Genomic DNA, 18,268 nt, shown 5'->3' on the forward strand with positions numbered 1-18,268 from the left:
CTTTCTTCTTTACCAGTCTGCAATGTCAAAGAACAGTGTGAAGCTCCTCTGTGAAGATCCGGTTTTTGCAGAATATATAAAATGTATTCTAATGGATGAAAGAACCTTTCTTAACAACAACATTGTATATACCTTTTTGACACATTTTCTTCTGAAGGTGAGTGATCTTTTAGTGGAAGTTTCAAAAATCGTAGTCTGGTGTCTGTACTTTCAGCTTATGATACTGTTTCCACAATTCCATTTTTGTGTTTTAAAAATCTTTTTTTTTTTTTTTTTTTTTTTACAGGTCCAAGGGCAGGTGTTTTCTGAAGCAAACTGTGCAAACTTAATCAATACTCTAATTACAAATCTAATAAATCAGTATCAAAGCCTAGAATCTGATTTCAGTAGCCAGAGAGTTGAAATCTCCAAAGCAAGCTCTGCTTTAAATGGGGTGAGTCTTTCCTAAGCCATTCAATTATCAGCATCATTTAGAAGGCAGCTTACTATCTATGGAAGCTCTTCAGCACTGCTGGTCAGCTTCTAAAGAGACAGGCATCACTAGTTCAGTTGACTGGCTGGAAGGGTTAATTTCTATTAATGGGATATGAAGCAGCAGTCTGAGCTGTCCAGAATTCTCTTATTTGCTTGCATGCATTGTCTCAGACTGCACAGAATGCATGACTCCAAGCTGATAGTGGGGACCATAAGACTAGAAGGGTGGGCTATTAGCAGGAGAAAGAGCAACACGAAGTGCAAGAATCATTGGTATGTTCTAACCCGGCAGCAGATTTCATCTTACCACGGGCAGCACAGGACAGATACAGGTTAAGGTCAGTGTTATCAGTAGGGACTGCGAAATTTTAGTAGCGTATTTACAGTTTGATCTTTTGGATGTTCAGAACATCTTGAAGCATTTGTTTACTGTGCAGTCTCTGTACAGCTTTAATCAAAAAAGAGTTTGAAATAAGACTGATTAAGGTTGTGGGTTTTTTTTAGGACCTCCGAGCACTTGCCTTGCTGCTTTCAGTGCATACACCTAAACAGCTCAATTCAGCCCTGATCCCAACTTTACAAGAACTTTTAAACAAGTGTAGAGCATGTCAGCAACAGAGGAATTCATTACAAGAACAAGAAGCCAAAGAAAGAAAAATCAAAGGTTTGTCTTTTATAATGGTTTCAGTCAAACGGTGCTGTGATTTTACAAACTTTTACAAAATTAGTATAACGGGTGGCTTGATTTCTGTGGTAAGAAAGCCATTTATTGGCTCCAGTCCTTACACAGGAAATACTGTTATTATTATGAGGCTAAGACAATTACAGAATTGTTGGAAAGAAAAGAGGTATTTGTTGAAGTATACTGTGTTTAATGCAGAAAAATTAAAAACAAAGGTGAAAGGAATATCCTGGTGCCTGGGTATATGGTGTGAAAACAATGTTTCCTTTATCGAGTTATCTTTTTTTTTCTTACAGATGATGAAGAAGCTACTCCTGTAAAAAGAAGACGGGTCAGCAGTGATGAGGAGCACACCGTAGACAGTTGTATCAGTGATATAAAAACTGAACCCCAGGAGGCATTGACCCCAACAAGCACTTCAGATAATGAGACACGGGACTCTTCGATCATTGATCCAGGCACTGAACAAGATCTTCCTTCCCCTGAAAATAGTTCTGTCAGAGAGTACAGAATGGAAGTTCCATCTTCATTTTCAGAAGACATAATGCTAACAGTGAGGTCACAGCATACAGAAGAGCAGTCAGGAAATGGTAAATTTCAAGAATGCAAAGAATTCAAAGAGCTGCAGACTTCCAAGGATTCCATTGTAGCAGAAGAGGACTCAGAGTTTCCTTCCACATCAATTTCTTCGGTTTTATCTGACCTTGCAGATTTGAGAGGCTGTGATAGTCAAGCCTTATCATCCCAGGACCCTGAAACTAGTTTATCAATCACTTGTGGCCATTCCAGAGGACTTTTTAGTCTTATGCAGCAGCATGACATTTTAGACATCCTGTGTAGGACCATTGAGTCTACAATTCATGTGGTTACAAGGATATCTGGAAAAGGAAATCAAGCTGCTTCTTGACATTAGATGAAGCATGTCTGCTTCTAAGTCATTTTTTTCCTTCCTCCCATGAAAAACGCTGTTGCCTAAGTTTTGCTTATTTCTGTTTTGTGCTTCAGTTTGTCCAGTGCTCTCTGCTTGAATGGCAGGATAGACTTAAATGCTTAATCCTTGGTCAGGCAGAACTCCAGTTTTATTTTTTTGTTTGTTTTTGGTTTTTCTTCTTTGCATCTACCATACACTTTCTTAAAGGGCAATCAGATAATGGATATGTTTTATGTAATTAAAAATTCACTGTAGTGGCTTTCATTTAATATGGCTGTCTGGGAGAACAGGGCCTCCTTGCCCTGTATGATGTAATTTAAACTTATGGCATTTTTACTGTGTATAATATGGTGTCCTCTGTGCCAGTTTTGTACCTTATAATAGAGGCAGATTGCCTCAGATCGCTGTGGTTCTTATTATCAAAATTAAGTTTACTTGTATACTAAACAACCACAAGAAATTTGATTCTGTAAAGAATCCTCTTTAGCTGTGGCCTGGCAGTATATATATGGTGCTTTATTTAACAGAATACCTGTGGAGGAAATAAAGCACACTTGATGTAAAAATAATTGTTTTATTTTTATTGACATGATCAATTGCTATTCTGTGCACTTCATTAAACTGATTGTGATGACTTTTCATTTGTTTATATATGTTATTGCTTCACTCTTTGGATTTCTCATCAAAGATAACATGAAAACTAAAACAAGTGCAGAGCATGCTGTGCAATTTCTGTAAATCTTAGGGTTCTTTTGTTTGCTCTGCATGAATCACACAGTTGAGAAAGATTTGTCGTTTACTTTTTTCCAGCAGCAAAGAACGTGACGTGGTGGAAGAAATGAGTGGAACTTTTCATTTGTTCCATTTCCAACGTTAACCTGTCTGAGACTATTCCCGCCTTTTCTCCTGTGCCATTTGCTGTCTTCCTTTGACTTTGCTTTCTCATTTTCGCAACGCCTTTTCTGCCTCCTTAAGTGCAGGATTGACTCCACCATCTATTTTATTACATTTCCTCATGTTATTTCTAAGGAATGTGCACACCTTACCATATACCATTCCTTGTGGACTGTCAACGATTCTGATTGTAACATCCGATTAAAATCCCTTTTCACATTGATTTTCCATTAGCTCATTTGGGTTTTTGTCATCATCTGTGTCTTTTTCTTCTTCATTTAATGTAGCTCTGTCATTTTCATGTCTGCTGTCCTACTGTGTGGTGCTATTCGTTACTCTCTTACTCTCTTCGTCACTTTTATAAAATGTTCCATGGTTAAGTATTTGTCTCTTAAGGTTTATGCTTCGCATTCCCTTTCATCAGCACTCTTATTCCTGCATTAGAAACCACTGTATTAATCCTGCTGAGGGCTTTAGTTTGTCATGTCATTTTTCAAACATTAATTATGTGATTACTTTTTGTTCTCTTTGGAAATAATCTTATTGCTTTTTTTGATCAGCTTCTCTGTAGATTACATAAATACAGAGAAATCAACAATTTGTGCTCAGAACTTGTACATTAATGAATATCAGAATTGATCTATCAAGTTTTCTACAAGTAGGAGTTTGTGATTGGCTTAAGGTGTTTGGGAAAACACCTCTCAGTTTAAAATCTGCAATCGATAAAGAAGGCATTAGCCCTGACTAGTACCTGAGAGAAGTTAGTTAGTAACATCCAAACTATCACAAAATCTCTTTGCTTGTCTCCATCCAAAACTGGTGAGCATAATCTCAGTTTAGCAACCTCGAATTTAAACCTAGATTGTCCATATTTACCTGCAGTTTGCCTCTTCATCAACCAACCAATACTTGGCCTGGCAGCCATTTCTGTATTCAAAACGTAGGTACTTTCTTGTATTTGAATATCTAAGCATAAAAGGGTACCTAAACTTTAAGCGTTTAGAAAAAAGATAAGCTCTATCCATCTCTTAAAACACAGCACTTTTTAAGAGACTGTTTTCTCTATTGGCACCTAAAACAGAAGGAACATGGTAACTGTTTAGGTCTAATTTGTACTTTTATCCTGTTGATGTTACGTGTCTGCTCTTGTTAAAACAAACCTCACCCAAATACAAACTTATAAGGGAAAGTTGCTCCTGGAGGAAAAAGACAACACACCTTTGTCTTCTGCATTACTTAAGTTTGTTAGATGAAACTGTAAAATAAAGTATACAGAACTTTCATACAAACTAACTTGTTTTACAAAGAAGTGAAGTGAATGGAGAAAACAACTATCATGTAAAAGTCACATATTTATTTTATTCACCAGCTGTGTTCTCCACAGGCAAGTTGCCCTTTCTTGATAAATTTGTTTCAAGCTGCATACTTAATTCTCAGATGAGTTAAGTAAAGTAAGTTATCCTTACTAATCTCAACGTGGTTATAATTAAGATAAACAATTATTTCCTTTCAATATCCTATCAAATTTTATCTAACAGTTTTTTGCTTAATTTTAAGCTACAGAATTGTGAAGGGCCAGAGAAATCAAGAGAATTACAGAATTGGAAGAAAGCGTTATTTTGGAAGAAATGAGCAGTAATAAATTCCACAATGAGGTCAGGTAAGGCAGTACGGTGCATGCAGAAGACTTAACAGCAGTGGTAAGCATTGTACCAGCCAGAATAATGTTAACATTTTAACTTATCTTTCCCTAGAACTCTCTACAGCATTAGAAACCGCTGGCCTGCAGTTAAGCCAATCTCAAAAGCATATATAAGGAGGCTGTAACGTTCTCCACGTTTCTTTATCATCTGCTTTATAATATCTTTCAGCTGAATTCTGATGAACATCCCCTTTCCTAACATGACGATTTTGCCACTTGATATGCTAAATGCCACAGAATTGCAAATGCTTCCTACTGATCAATGTAGCTTTCCTGCTTCTGGTGGCATTACTTTACTGCATCCAAATCAAAGTTTCCCTTTCAAGTTAAGTTGCAGTAAGTGAACACACAGTTTTCCCAAGTAAAGCTGTTTCCACACATAGTCCAACTTACGGGCCACCTCACTCATTAAGAAGACATAAATAAAGCTTAAAATATACAGTATCATAGAAGTGGGTCTTTATAATGCCACAAATAATTTATTTATTTTTTTCCATGTTAACAACGTATAAAAAGTAATGCCCTAACAAAACTACAGTGCTGTTATCAGTCCATGTTGTCTTTGGATTGCTGTAGTAAATTATGTATCTCTTCAAAATACTGCTTCTTCCACCACTGTCTTGTACTATCTTCATTAGAGACAGGAACTCCTTTGCACTCTACCTGCAATTCTGTTTCAGCAACCATATCCTTGAAAGTCAGGGCAACTGTTGCATAGTGCTCTGAAGGAAGAAAAGGTGATGCTTCAATGAAGTGTTTCTCAAAAGGTTAAATGTGCAGCAGCTAACTTTACTTCTATGGCCTGCTTTTATAGATGTCAACCTCAGAGAACACCCCCCCTATTCTCCAAAATAGCTTCCATTTAGCAATGCTGGTAACAATCAGTTTTTCTTCCAGGCAAAGTGCAGCCTCTAATAGAGGCCCTCAAAAAGACTCACCCTCAGGCCAGTTTCTACATCTCCACTTCAAGACAAGTCTTTTGCCTGGGACCTGTAAAAAAAAAACCATAAGATTCCTCCCATTAGCACATTCTTTTGCTTTCAGGATAATTCACATTCCAACTACTGAATGCTAATTCTCCCCTGAAAAGTAAGGAGGACTATCTTTAACATAAAGGTAGATAGACCAATGCAAACAAGATGAAGATTGCTTTTAGGCTGATTGTTTTTAAATTACCTGTTTTCATTCAACACTTATCTTGCTACATCCCACTGTTTTATTCTCTCTATGGAAGAGGTTATGCTGATTCGTTGTGAAATATTGGTCTTATTGGAGACCTTAAAATGAGATCAAGTAATGTTTTCACACCTGCAATGTGTGGTAGCTTCATCCATCCAGATGGCAGTGAGATGTTAAGTCTAATCTCAGCAACTGTGTAAATGCCTTTCAGAAGTTCCAAAAATAAAGCTGAGGTCTGAACATCATTTTTTTCTTGAGTGTAAGAGCACTCAGCTGGGGACAGCATTATATTTGGAACAGGAGAGGAGTTAAATGGCTTTCCAGCTCCTCAATAAAAAGGATAGTACTGAAAGTTTTCTCCTCCAGTGAAGGTCATTATTGATGGAGAATAGCAGAATCATTCTCCGTCATGGCTGGAGAAGGCCACTAAGATAACCTAGTCCCAGTCACCAAAGAACATCACATAATAGTAATCATTCTTTTTTTATTGTAGAGGAATTGAATATGCATTAGAGGAGCGCAAATGTTTGCTAGTTCTGACACCAGCACCCCATTCTGGAAGTGAAAAGTAGCTTTCTTACCAGTTCTGTGTATTCACCACTGACGCAACCATCAAACATGAGGAGTTTTCCTCCCTTCTCAGCTTCAATCACAGCAGAACATTTAGAAAATTTCTGTACCAACTAGCAAGAAAAGAACACAGCATCAGTCAGTTACCTACTATGTAGATAAGTAACAACACACCATATTATGGGATCAGGGAGCTACAAAACTAAAGAAAGATAAAATTTCTCATGTGTTTGCTTTTTCTTCGTATTTAAAAAGTAATGACAAAAAGATCTAAGCTACTATTTGTGTTTTCAAATTAATTCTTACATTTAATACATTGTCATCAAACAGGTAAAGCAGAATGGTTCTACTACATCCTAACATGCTTTCTGCTCCCTATCTCAAGCCCTTGATAACTAGGTCCTATACCTTTGTTCATTGGCAGGATACCGTCATGCTAGCATGCAATGTCAGTAATTATCAACTCCTTTTTACAGTTTCTTTACTGGAATTCTCCAGAAGCTTAAAAGGTGAGACTTTTTAGCAAAACTTTAAGAAGAAATTATGACAACCAGAATTACAAATACTTTTGGAAGTTACAAGAAGAGGGTAGTTCATTCATTTCTGGGTAATTACATCTCACTCCATTTAATGTACTAAGGAAAAATTATCTGTACCTGGTATTATGAATATTACACATATTACTTGTACAGCTGTTCAGATAAAACAACATTCCCTTCCCCTCTTCTTGAAAGCCTCCAAGGCCCATGATGCTGCCACTTCCCCGGGCACTCTTGCAGAGGAGAAATTTTTCCTAATACCCAACCTGAACCTCCTCTAGAGCAACTTATCTTACCTCTTATTGCTATTACGTGAGAAAAGAGGCCAACCCCCACCTCACTACAAACTCCTTTCAGGTCATTGTAGAGACTGACAGGGTCTGACCCAAGCCTCCTCCAGACTGAGCAACCCGTTCTCTCAGCCACTACTCCCCTGAATTCTCCACCCTACAGCTCTGCTGCCCTTCTCTGGACACATTCCAGAGCCTCAGTGTCTTCCTTGTAGTCAGAGGTCCAAAACTGCAGACAGGACAGCTTCACCAGTGCCAGAACAGCAGCAGTCACCTGCTTCTGCTGTCTGCACTATTACTGATACAAGTCAAAATACCACTGGCTTTCTTGTCCATCTGGGCAGTGCTGGCTCATGCTCAGCCAAGCACTGACCAACAGGCCCAGAGAGCCTTTTCCTCCACAGTTTGCCAGCCACTCTGCCCCCAGAAGACTAAAAGTATTTACATTATCGACTTATATTACCTCTAGAAGTATTGCCAACTTACTTCCTTAGTTGTGAAGATGCTATAAAGCTCATCTGCTGGGGAGTTGAATATTTCTCTCATAAGTATCCTCACAGTAGGAATTTTTACACCTACTAAACCCAGCAAGTGTGGTGAAGCAGACTCCTGTAAAGCAAGCAAATTCACACGAATGACAGCAAATTCAAACACTTGTGAGCTGTGAAAAGGCAGGGGTTGTGAATATACAACAATACACAATCTACTTCTGCCTTTACTTGACAGAATTATTAATCAGCATTCACTACATTCAGTGAAACAACTCAAAGACATTTGTAACTTCAGACTGTGGGAAGCAGCCACCTTCACCTTGAAGAAACCACACGTTACAGAGCAAAGCATTACGAGACACATGCTGGTATCCTCTTCCACATCTGGCAGACCTGTGCCCAGGTTCTATGATGGACCATTTCCGTACGCTAAGTCCTGATCACAGGATGGTCAGGCAAATGCCTCTCCAAAGACTGCCACTTTGGCAGGTATCCAAAGGAATACAGGTTTGCTAGCACAGCAAAATGTGCAGGGACCACATTTATGGGAGAACTAAATTGGTACAACACTTACAGCCAGCATACCTGCACAGTGCTCCCACTCAGTTTTCTCTCAGCAGCCAGTTCCTGACCAGCAGCTTTTGTAGGCAGAATCATTCCCAAGGTGAACTCTGTGGTGAACAAAAGTAATGTTCAGCAAAGGAAAAAAGGAAAAAAAAAGCTTATGGGAAAAGCTGACTACAGAGCTTTGCTTTGCACTGCAGGTATTGCACTGATCTCTATGACCAGCATGTATAATAAAATACAGCCTGGATCGCTACCAAGGCTTATGGACACTGCTGTGTTTGACAGCAATTAAAGACTTTGACTACTGGGTCCAGCATTTTTATACCAGCTGGTAACAATCAAAACAAATAAACCTAAGGGTTCTCAGTGCATTACTAATCTATTCAAGAAAGAAGGTATTAAAAAAAAAAAACCAACAAAAAACATACTGTTTCTAATTACCTGTTTTAAGTGCTTTAAGGTAATCTCTGAGGGCCTCTCTGACTTTTGTGGTTCCTTCAGTTCTCATAAGCTCCTTCAGAATATCACCTTCCCCTTTCTTTTTGCTAACATTAATCTAGAAATAGAAAAATGACAAGACCAAAGAGGCATCTAAACATCAGCCTTTCAGGTTCCGGCAAAAAATGAGAATGTTTTGGCTTTGTTCATTCAGAGGACAGCTGCAGTTTCAACTTCATTATATTCTCAGTTCATCCCATCTTTGCTAAAAATAACTCTTTTGGGGTTTTCACTCCAATATATGCCTGTCTCCCTCCTCCCAGAGCAGCTTAGAGGAAGTATAACCAGAGGCATCGTCTGCACAGCAGCAGGAATCTGCAGAAGCCACAGTGTCAACTACTGCACAACCAATGAGGATGTTCCTTGAGTTCTTAGGTTGCCTTTTTGTCTTTTGTTAAGGCTACAACAACCAGAGCTGGTCTCAGGTTCGCAGCGTATTGTCACAAACAGCAACTAGCAACAAACACTGTGCACATTCCTGGTAGGCAAAATCTGAGAACAAAGATAAGCTACTCCAAGTACAGAAAATAATAATAATAAAAACACAAAGAGTAAAGTAAACCATCAAGGTGTCATTACTGCATTTAATCACAGCATAAATCAAAACATGATGCCTATGTGTTAACATTTTCTTTAAGAAAAACTGAGCCTGCAAAGCCATATCAGTATTTCACACCTACCTCTGTATCATCTACCTCATTTTCTTCTGACAGGTTAGGAATTTCAATAGATCCCTTATGTTTCTCACCAGACTCTTTCACAGTACCTGCATTAACACAACAAATGCTTAAATGCATTATTAAAAACTGTTTCCCCCTTCAGAAGAGTTTTGCATTTGCAACAGGTGCAAACCTGTTCCTTGAAGCAAGGGAGCTAAAATCTAATATAAAAGAACTAAAGAGCAACAAAAAGTCTCTAAGTGTGTCACCATCCCTTCACAGTACACTATTCTCAGAGCCGTATTTTCCTGTACAGATGCATGAGGTCCATGCACACAGATAAACCATCACACAGTGCTCAATTTACACTGCTGTCCTGCCAACACACCCATCTTCCACTGCCTACTGTTCTAACACTCTTCACTTGCAAAGACGTGTCTGCCCTCACAGATAAATACAGCAGGAAAATAACCCTCCTCCCCCCGTCAACGTCTCTGCCCTTTATTTGGAAGCTCCCCATAATGCTAACCAATCCTTTCAGAATGCCTGGAAAGCTCCTACCATAGAGCCACATATGTGTGCATCAAGGACAGTTATACCAGTGAAACAAAGAACACTCACAGATGTTTGGGAACATTCCTGCCCTCAGTTGATTTACCAGGAGCTGCCAACTCTGTTTCACAAAACCTGAGCAGAACGTGCTCTGCATCTACATCTCTCCAAGCCCAACAGCATCTTCACTTACCTGCACAGCTCCGTGACTGCGTTCAGCTGCACGAGTCCTACACCACACTGCTGGGCCTCAGACCTTACTGCAGAAGGGCTTAACGCTTTGTTTTCATTCCAATGAAGACTCTTTCCCCATGCCTTGCAAAGCCATTAAATATTTACATTTATTCACCATTAAGGTCATGTTGATCTCTCAGCGGAAAGCAGGGGTGGAAACATGCAGTTATGTGCCAAATCCTGTTATTTTTATATTGTTCAGCCTGCATGAACAATCCTGCATTAAGCACGACTGTACAAGGAGAACTACCATAGAGGCTAACGTCCTATTTATTCGGACTCTCTCACCTATGTAAGGAGCTATAGCTAAATCCAGCTGAACATCAACGCTCCCTTCACTGCACCCTGCAACAAGCTCCACCAAACACAGGTGCAACCTGACGTGCTACAGGCCAACAATGGAGAAGCACACAACAGGGACACTCAAACATTTCATAGTAAGAAGAGCTAAGGACGGCTGGCAGTGCAGGGCAGGGCACGGCGCAGGGCAGGGCACGGCGCAATGCCTTCATCTCCGTCAGGATTTAATTCAGTGAAGCACAGCACAGTGCACAAACCCTGTTCTGCCATGACAACCATGTCCACACAGCACAACGTGAGCAGAGAGTCCTCGCCCAGACTCCTCAGCATCTCCCAGGAGAACTCAGCTCAAGTCAGACACTCATGAGCTGAATGATGTCTGAACCCAACGCAGACACCTGCAGCCATCTCAGTGTTCACTGCTTTCCTGCACTTCCAGGCTGAGCACAGGCAGGATGTCGTACAGCCGATTTTATTTCCAGCTACTGCCTTATTTTTATTTTGCCAAGCCACTATGTCATAAAACTGACACCGAAGGTGTTTCTCAGTAATTCTGCTTTAAAAACACTGCTTAGATGCGTATGTTCTAATAGGGCACACCCGTCCCACTCCTCATAGAGCCCCCACCACCACGCAGAGCAATCCATTACCCTCCCCATCCCACCCTCAATCCAACACAAGAGGCCGCAGCCCTGAGGCTCTCACTCCTTTAAAGCTGAGCCGAGCAGAGCAGCCGCCCGTACCTTTCCAGGAGAGCCGCAAGTTCCACTCGTAGAAGAAGATGAGCCGCCCCTTCCGGCTGCTGCAGGACGCCTCGCCCTCCACCTGCTTCAGCTCGCAGATCTCGCAGCGCCCGGCCTCGCCCTCCACCACCAGCCCCACCAGCACCTCCTGCAGTTTGCTCCGGGACCAGCTGGTCGCGTCCCGCTCCGTCCTGTGCGAACCGGCGGCACCGCTCAGCACGGCCGCCCCCAGCCCGGCCCAACCCGGCCCAGCCGCCCCCCCCCCCTCACCAGTGCCAGTTGTTGACGTTGGTGCCGTCCGCGCGCTCCTCCACGATCCATCGCGGATCCCCCTGCCCCCATTTCGCCATGGCGGCCCCGGCGGAAGGTGCGAGAAACCCCCGCCGAGCCGCCCCGCCCGCCGCTCCCAGCGCCCTTCCGCAGGAGGGACGAGCCGCCCGCCCGCCCCGCAGCGCCCCGCCCGCAGTACGGCACAGCACCGCCCTGCACTGCCTTGCTCTGCCCATTCCTTCCCTTCCCCGCCCTGCCTTTCCCCTTTGTCCCCTGCCCTGAGCGGCGGGGTGCTGTCAGAAGGGCTGTGCTGACCCCGGCTAAAGCGAGGAGTCGGCGTTGTGTTGTTTTATGCTACACCAACTTCAATACACCTCCCCTGCGACAGCGCCTGCACAGCACTCACTCACTTCTCCTGGCCCACCGCCCCCTCCCTGCCCGCCCCCTGCGGCATTAAAAGACCCGGCAGATCTGACAGCCCGCACAGCATTCCCTGTAATCACACAGTGCACGTTTAATTCTGTATTGTTGCAATGGTTTTCAAGAGTTCTCAAACACAGTTAGTGTGGAAAAACATCGTCATCCTCGTCTTCATCATCTTTCTCAAGGCTGGCGTCCAAAATAATGGCCACTTCTGAAAATTTGACTCCTTTTAGTTCTTTCTCAGGGCTGTGCTTTATGGGATCGGATGCTAATGAGGGAGCTGGCCCAGAATCTGAGTTGTCCTGCAAGAAAGGAATTAACATCAATGACAAATGCTGAGCATTAAGTTGTGTAACTTTAAAGCTTGCGGAGAACGCCTCATCTTCAAGGCTGCAGGTTTCAGGAGCAACAATACATGAGAAGCCTTTTTTGTACACATCCTGTAACAGATGGGAGAGAATCACCCTTCTTTGCAAGAACACAAAGTTACCCCCAGGAACAGACAAACAGCCCAAAGATGTTCATTACTTCACAGTGTTTCTTTTTCTTTTTCCCCCACTGTTGAATTCAGCCACAGATTTGCAGGTTTCTTGGGTAACCATTCCAGCAAGATAAGCAATACAAAGTACCTTCCACTCTATTCTTGTTGATTGTAAAGCCCGTTACCTGTTTTGTTGTGATGCCAGCAGTGGTCTCAGCACCTACATTTCTAGGCTCAGAAGCCCCTTCAGGCACTTCCACATTTTCTTCACCATCACTGTCAAAATCTAACTCCAGTGTCTCGAGGAAACTGTGTTTTCCACTGGCTTCAGATACGTCTTCATCAGCATCGCCTTCCTTGGAGCCTTCCATGTTGCTAAATGCTTTTGCTTCCTTTCTTCTGAAAGGGAGTAAAGACAGTTCATAGCACTTTGATCTGTCAAAGAGCCACGTGACAAAATCTCAGTGTGGCTGAGGCAGGGAGCAATAGGTGCGCTGAACTCAAAATTCTGAGCCCTGCCTCCTGAAAGAGGAGCGTAAGGCTAAATTTGCTAAAAAGTGATGGGTTTTGATGCAAGATTAAAGGGTTTTAGTTTCCTCAAGGGATAGATTTCATAATGGATATATAGAAATCAACATATACACTATCAAAAGACACCTGGAAAATCCTGTGTAACCAGAATAAATCCAAAGAGACATCTTTTGATTAGCTGATATTTATCAATTTGTGATATCAGCATCCTACTCACACATCATTCATGCCCTCCAGTTTCACTGAGTTCTTCAGACTCCCATTTGTGTCAGCCATGGATGGATTATCAACACCCTCCATGGAGATTTGCTTCTTTCCATACCTTCTGAAAAGGAGAACTGCATTAAAATACAATTCGTTTTGAAGATGGGCTTTACGATTGTTCTCAAAACAAAATGAGAGCTACAGGTGTCATAATTTTAATACATCTAATTTCCATATCGTTTTGGGGATTCGAGTTGAGAATTGCCTACTTTTCTGCTTGAGTCTAAATTAGCTGCAGTAATGAAAACATTCACTGTCTACCTGAAAATGTGTTCCTTCTCACCCACATGGCCCTGCAGCAAACCTTCCCTGGACTTCAGAATACAAGTTAACGCAGCTGGAGGAAACTCAACTCACCTATATGTGCACCACAGCTACTTTTCACCCCCTTTGCAGCTACCCACATCTCTGTTTTTAATTTGTTTCCACTGCTTCTCCGTAACAAACACAAAAGAAAACAACTCTAAGGTTACACGTGGTGAAAGGGTAAAATCCTGACTGCTTTCATCTGCAGCAAAACTTGGGCAATGCTTGATCCAAATACAAGTAATTGGCCAGATGAGAGTTTTTAAAGTTGGTACTTGAAGTAAACTTACCAGCTGTCTGTCTAAATTACATTGTTGAAGTAAAAATATTTGTACCTTTTCCTTTTAATAGTAAAAAGGACATATGCCAGGAAGGCTATGAGGGTGCAGGCCAGCAGAACGCTGAGAACGATGGTTGCAATGAGCTCAGGAGTTACTGAGGATGCAGGACTCTCTTCCACAGTAGCAGTGACAGGTGATGAGAATATTCTCTCCAGTTCTATCTCAATGCTCTCCTGCTGCTCTCTGAGTTTTCTGAAGACAGAAAATTAAAGTGCTTGTGATTTATCAGGCCTTTGTTTTGGCTTGCAGACTGGTGCAGAAGATACAGAATGCCACACGCTGCTCTACCTTTTCCAGAGATTCGGGCTTTTTCATTGGGGAAAAAAATGCCTTTTTCTACAACCCATCCCTGGTGCTTATGAACTGAAAAGCCACAGAGTTTGGAAATATGAACTTGGGAGGGCAGCATCCTCTAGATCCAGATTGAGGCAGCCACGTATCAATATATAATCATAGATACAAACGGTGCTTTCCTCACAGAAAAGAGACCATTCGTGCAGAGCACTTACTATGGTCATGACCCCATGGTTCCTATCTGCTACAAACCAGTTCTCATTAAAGGTGCTGAGTCTAGAAATTACTTGCTTTTAAATAGCATCCCCCCTTAATAGTATGTTTATATGAATATGTATTTATACCACTGCCATGTTATTAAATAAATAAAATGCACCTGAAATTCAAGTTTTTAATTGAAATTCTGCAATTCTGAAGTGAAGACAACATCTGTTTTAGTGATATTCTTTCTTATTCAGTTTTCTTTTAAGATGACTTTTAAATATATTTTGAATGATTAAAGAGACTTGTTCATGATTTCAACAAACTCTGGAAATAAATTTTGGATCAATAATGAAAGCTTTCAGCATTCTAAAAATTCAGTTTGAGCTTGTGTGTAAGTGGCAGACAAACTGCTGTTTGATCTAAAACCGTCCTGTCATGGCACTGGTAATTGTAGGGAAAGAAAAAGCCCAGCAGCATAGCTCTGACACCCAGAAGACTGAATGTACAGACCTTTTTACATCTTCTGCAGGTATTTCACCATTTGCAGTATCAACTGCAATAATTTTGATGAAGGTTTCGTTAATGCTGGTTCTTGCTCTCCTTTCAAGCTCATTGGAATAAACATCAACGATGTATACATTCCATCCAAGTTTCTCCGCCAGGACCCTGCCATCATGTTAAGAAAACATTTTTTGTTATCTGATAAGAAATTCTTTTACGCTGCAAACTAGATGATAGTAAAGTAGTACTCAATACAGTATGGTGCAACTAGTTGGCATTTTGACCTAAGTGCATCAAAACGCAGGATTATCCTCAGCAAAGGAATTAAGCTATTTGTCCAATATCATCGAGGAGCAGGGAAATGATATCCAGCCCTTTTCTCCAACAAGATGCATTTCATTAGCAAGTGCTATAAAACTTTTGTATGTAGCCTAAAAGTTCTTAGATAGGTGCCATAAAACCATAATTGATCAATTAGATTTAGCAAACCCTTATACCTAGATTTCATAACCAACTGCATATATTTATCTAGTCTTGCTTTTCAAATCAACATATGGTTTGTTTCATTCTTACTTTTTTTTTTTTTTTCTTATAAACTCAGGCATCACACTGGATGCTGACACTGGATCGGACCCAATTGGCCTGGTTAACCCACCATCTTGATATGTGTCAGTACCAGCTGCTTCCAGGAATGGAGCAAGAGCAGCTCCGGGGTCTCTTATTATCTTAGCAACAATAAATCAGTGACATGATAGTGTTAAGGAAAAGTTCATTTTCTCCACTCTTCAAAGCAATTTCCCCCCAAATTCTGTAAAACTAAAGTATTCTGTATCTTCATTAACAATGGAAAAAGGTGTTTTTAAGTGCACTATGGCCATAAGCACAGTGCTAATCTCCTAGTGCTGTGGGCTGGGATGGATCTTGAAAAGCACTGCTGCTGTCCCATAAGGGGGATTTGTCATTTGTAGCAAAAGGGTTGTGGACTTGTGACTTTTGTCAAAGAGTGAAAGGTCTGTATATCTTCTATCCTATTTGTCTCCACATGTGCACACTGGGCCAACTATCCAGGAAAGAATGTTTCCCTATGCAGCTGAAAATCACAGAAATGTTATGGTATAAAGGGATCTCTTGAAATCACCTAATCCAATGACACTCTGACATTTGTCAACTCAGGCCAAATTCTTACAGGTAAAAATGGTGTATCCTTCTGATAGATTACTCTCAAATCATTCTGCATTACACCAAGTTTCACAGTTTAAAAATGTACCTTTTTACTTCAGCGATGTTTCTTTCAACAGCATTGATCTTCTGATTAAGAACAAACACCACGATGTTGCTACTGGAGGTGACATAAATAGTTGCCTAAGAAATGAAGAAATTACATATAAGGCTTTCTAAACCGTTTATATCTCTCTCCAAGACTGACTTAAAACAAAAAACTCTGATGGTGATGCTAAGAATGAGAAATCAATTTCTTATGTCATTAATTTCAATATAAACGAGTCTTTAAGAGAGCATTCTAAGTAATTCAAAAGTTGAAGATATATTAAATTGCAACTGAACCAGTGCAGAGACCTACCAAGCTTGTCAGCAACGTGTTGGGGAAAAGAGCTTGCCAGATTTTCATACCTTACGTTCTATTTCCATATACGTGATTAAAAAAATAAAACATCTCCAAAACTAAGTAAGGATAAACTGTGGAAACATCTGGATTTGTCTGCACTATCTCTAGTTATACCTGCTAGTGATATGCGTTTATTATAAATGAACTATTTAAAGGACAACTATCTAACTAGTTTTGTATTTCAAGTCTTTGCTGGAGTGTCTGAGTTTCGGACGCATATAGAAGATGCACCTGCTGTGTAGCCACATGGAGGCTCTTACACTAATAAAGTCGATAGCGTAGGAAAAAACTGCACCAAGGGGGAAGGAACGGAATTGGTACCAAATTGCAATGCCTGGTAGCAGCTCCAAAATTGAGGTAAATCTCGACTTAGCCATGGCCTGAGTTAGTTAAGAAATTAATTTGATCCATAAGCAGAAAAACATCCTCTGAAAGTCAATTTTCACGTCATGATATTTGTATGAATTAAAAGAAAGAACAACCTTATAATTTTGGCCTGACCATATGTAATGAATATTGGTATACCTGATAATCTTATTGTCTGATGTTAACTGTTTTTAGAGGTGGGGTTTTTCTTGGCCATTACCAAATCTAGACTTTATTTTATACAGAGTTTTGACACGGAAGGAAATTAGGACTGTAGATAGCATTCTTCCTTACATTGACTGTTGTGTGGGCTGTGAGTCCACCTTGGTCTGCAGCTTGGAGTTGCAGAAAAATTGATCCAGCTCTTCCTGCTACAGAAACTGTATAAATCTGCCCTGTATTTTCATTGACATCAAATTCTCCTTGATGATTCAATAAGCTGTACGTCAGAAGTCCATTGCCTCCTGCATCTGGATCTGTGGCCTGGTTTTTTAAAATAAATAAATAAATAAATAAAATAAAAATAAAATTTTTTGCAGTTTTGAAGCACAGTTTGTAGCTTTTGGGCTCTTTGGAAGACTGGATAGTTCAAGGATAGTTACATTTTTTCCCTTTGCACTAACAAAGTGGGGCACAAGTTATCAGAATCAAACCAAGTGTTTAAAAGAGAAAATATATTTCCCATAGAGCCCAGGAGGATGCCTCAACTGCAAGGATAAAGGAAGCAGAGTATAGGAACTGAGTAACACGAAACTTAGACATTCTTCCATTTTGTAGTTCATTTCCTATTTGAGTTTGATAGATGGTAACACCAAGGAGATGTTAACACCTGTGCGGTGTGTAATCCTTTAAGCCCCATTTTTACCCTTTAAGGCAGCAGCATGAGTCAAAACAGACTGCATCTCTCTTCTGACAGAACCACTGGTGGGGCAGGTATGGATTAGTCCCCTAAACATGCATTATGGTCAATGCATCTTGCATCTTTCACATGCATTATGGTCAAACTTAATGATGAGCAGAATTTGACTTTTGAAAGCAGATTTAACAGCTTCTTTAAGCCAATTTGAACAAGTTGAAGAAAAATAAAATAAAGTATTTGAAAAGATTTGTGTCCTCCTGAAGAGCACAGAAAGATACTTTACCTGAACTGTAATAACTGGGTACTTGTATGGCACAGAGCTTGGTATCAGAGCAGAGTACATACTACTCAAAAATTCTGGCTTTTCATTTACATCCTGCACTGAGATTGTCAGCATCGCCACATTTTGAGCAAACAGACCTGCTAAGCAAACACAGGTTATCTCTGTTGTTGCAACAACAACAAACATCAAACAAAGCACAACTTTTAAAGAGGCTGG

At 40.7% G+C, this 18,268-nt stretch overlaps 3 protein-coding genes across 18 annotated transcripts in view; 1 reads left to right on the plus strand and 2 right to left on the minus strand.

The window, feature by feature from the left end:
• Nucleotides 1-2,728, plus strand: part of USP34 (ubiquitin specific peptidase 34) — a 129,588-nt gene extending 126,860 nt beyond the window's left edge. For all 11 annotated transcript variants that reach the window (XM_085540996.1, XM_085540991.1, XM_085540989.1 and 8 more), the window contains 4 exons: nucleotides 17-157; nucleotides 287-433; nucleotides 979-1,138; nucleotides 1,453-2,728. In XM_085540996.1, the coding sequence (XP_085397122.1) occupies nucleotides 17-157; nucleotides 287-433; nucleotides 979-1,138; nucleotides 1,453-2,063 (1,059 nt within the window). In that variant the 3' untranslated portion in view covers nucleotides 2,064-2,728. The remainder of the gene's footprint in view (nucleotides 1-16; nucleotides 158-286; nucleotides 434-978; nucleotides 1,139-1,452) is intronic.
• Nucleotides 2,729-4,315: 1,587 nt separating this feature from the next.
• Nucleotides 4,316-11,726, minus strand: AHSA2P (activator of HSP90 ATPase homolog 2). Of its 2 annotated transcripts, none has more exons than XR_014943787.1 (9): nucleotides 11,576-11,726; nucleotides 11,306-11,496; nucleotides 9,498-9,583; nucleotides 8,761-8,875; nucleotides 8,327-8,423; nucleotides 7,748-7,870; nucleotides 6,444-6,545; nucleotides 5,622-5,673; nucleotides 4,316-5,405 (listed from the first exon to the last, which is right to left on the minus strand). XR_014943787.1 is itself a non-coding variant. In XM_015856761.3 (9 exons), the coding sequence occupies exons 1-9, from the start codon at nucleotides 11,653-11,655 to the stop codon at nucleotides 5,230-5,232; spliced, it is 1,011 nt and encodes a 336-aa protein (XP_015712247.1). In that variant the 5' UTR covers nucleotides 11,656-11,726; the 3' UTR covers nucleotides 4,316-5,229. The 2 variants fall into 2 exon arrangements, 1 of the variants encoding a protein (XP_015712247.1); XM_015856761.3 differs by having other exon boundaries at nucleotides 8,338-8,423.
• A 338-nt stretch (nucleotides 11,727-12,064) lies between these two features.
• The window catches only part of LOC107310795 (protocadherin Fat 4-like), a 42,682-nt gene continuing 36,478 nt past the window's right edge, over nucleotides 12,065-18,268 (minus strand). The window contains exons 37-44 of one of the 5 annotated variants that reach the window (XM_015856778.3): nucleotides 18,053-18,192; nucleotides 17,205-17,393; nucleotides 16,188-16,282; nucleotides 14,930-15,085; nucleotides 13,916-14,113; nucleotides 13,228-13,335; nucleotides 12,665-12,875; nucleotides 12,065-12,300 (exon numbers count right to left, since the gene is read on the minus strand). In XM_015856778.3, coding sequence (XP_015712264.2) covers nucleotides 12,136-12,300; nucleotides 12,665-12,875; nucleotides 13,228-13,335; nucleotides 13,916-14,113; nucleotides 14,930-15,085; nucleotides 16,188-16,282; nucleotides 17,205-17,393; nucleotides 18,053-18,192 — 1,262 coding nt within the window. In that variant the 3' untranslated portion in view covers nucleotides 12,065-12,135. Of the gene's footprint in view, nucleotides 12,301-12,664; nucleotides 12,879-13,227; nucleotides 13,336-13,915; nucleotides 14,114-14,929; nucleotides 15,086-16,187; nucleotides 16,283-17,204; nucleotides 17,394-18,052; nucleotides 18,193-18,268 lie in introns of all 5 variants that reach the window. The other 4 variants (XM_085541000.1, XM_015856776.3, XM_015856777.3 and 1 more) reach the window with 4 other exon arrangements.

The sequence above is a fragment of the Coturnix japonica genome, chromosome 3 (genome assembly GCF_054131305.1).
Source record: "Coturnix japonica strain WE chromosome 3, WE-NBRP24, whole genome shotgun sequence".
Taxonomy (NCBI): Eukaryota; Metazoa; Chordata; class Aves; order Galliformes; family Phasianidae; genus Coturnix; species Coturnix japonica.

What these genes read in the sequence shown, in the direction of transcription:
- AHSA2P (XM_015856761.3), bottom strand. Translation starts at nt 11,655, where the DNA reads ATGGCGAAATGGGGGCAGGGGGATCCGCGATGGATCGTGGAGGAGCGC. An exon ending in GTGGTGAATACACAGAACTG is followed by an intron (nt 5,674 to 6,443) that starts GTAAGAAAGCTA and finishes TTTTTTTTACAG; the next exon opens with GTCCCAGGCAAAAGACTTGT. An exon ending in ATGTAGAAACTGGCCTGAGG is followed by an intron (nt 5,406 to 5,621) that starts GTGAGTCTTTTT and finishes TTCTTCCTTCAG; the next exon opens with AGCACTATGCAACAGTTGCC.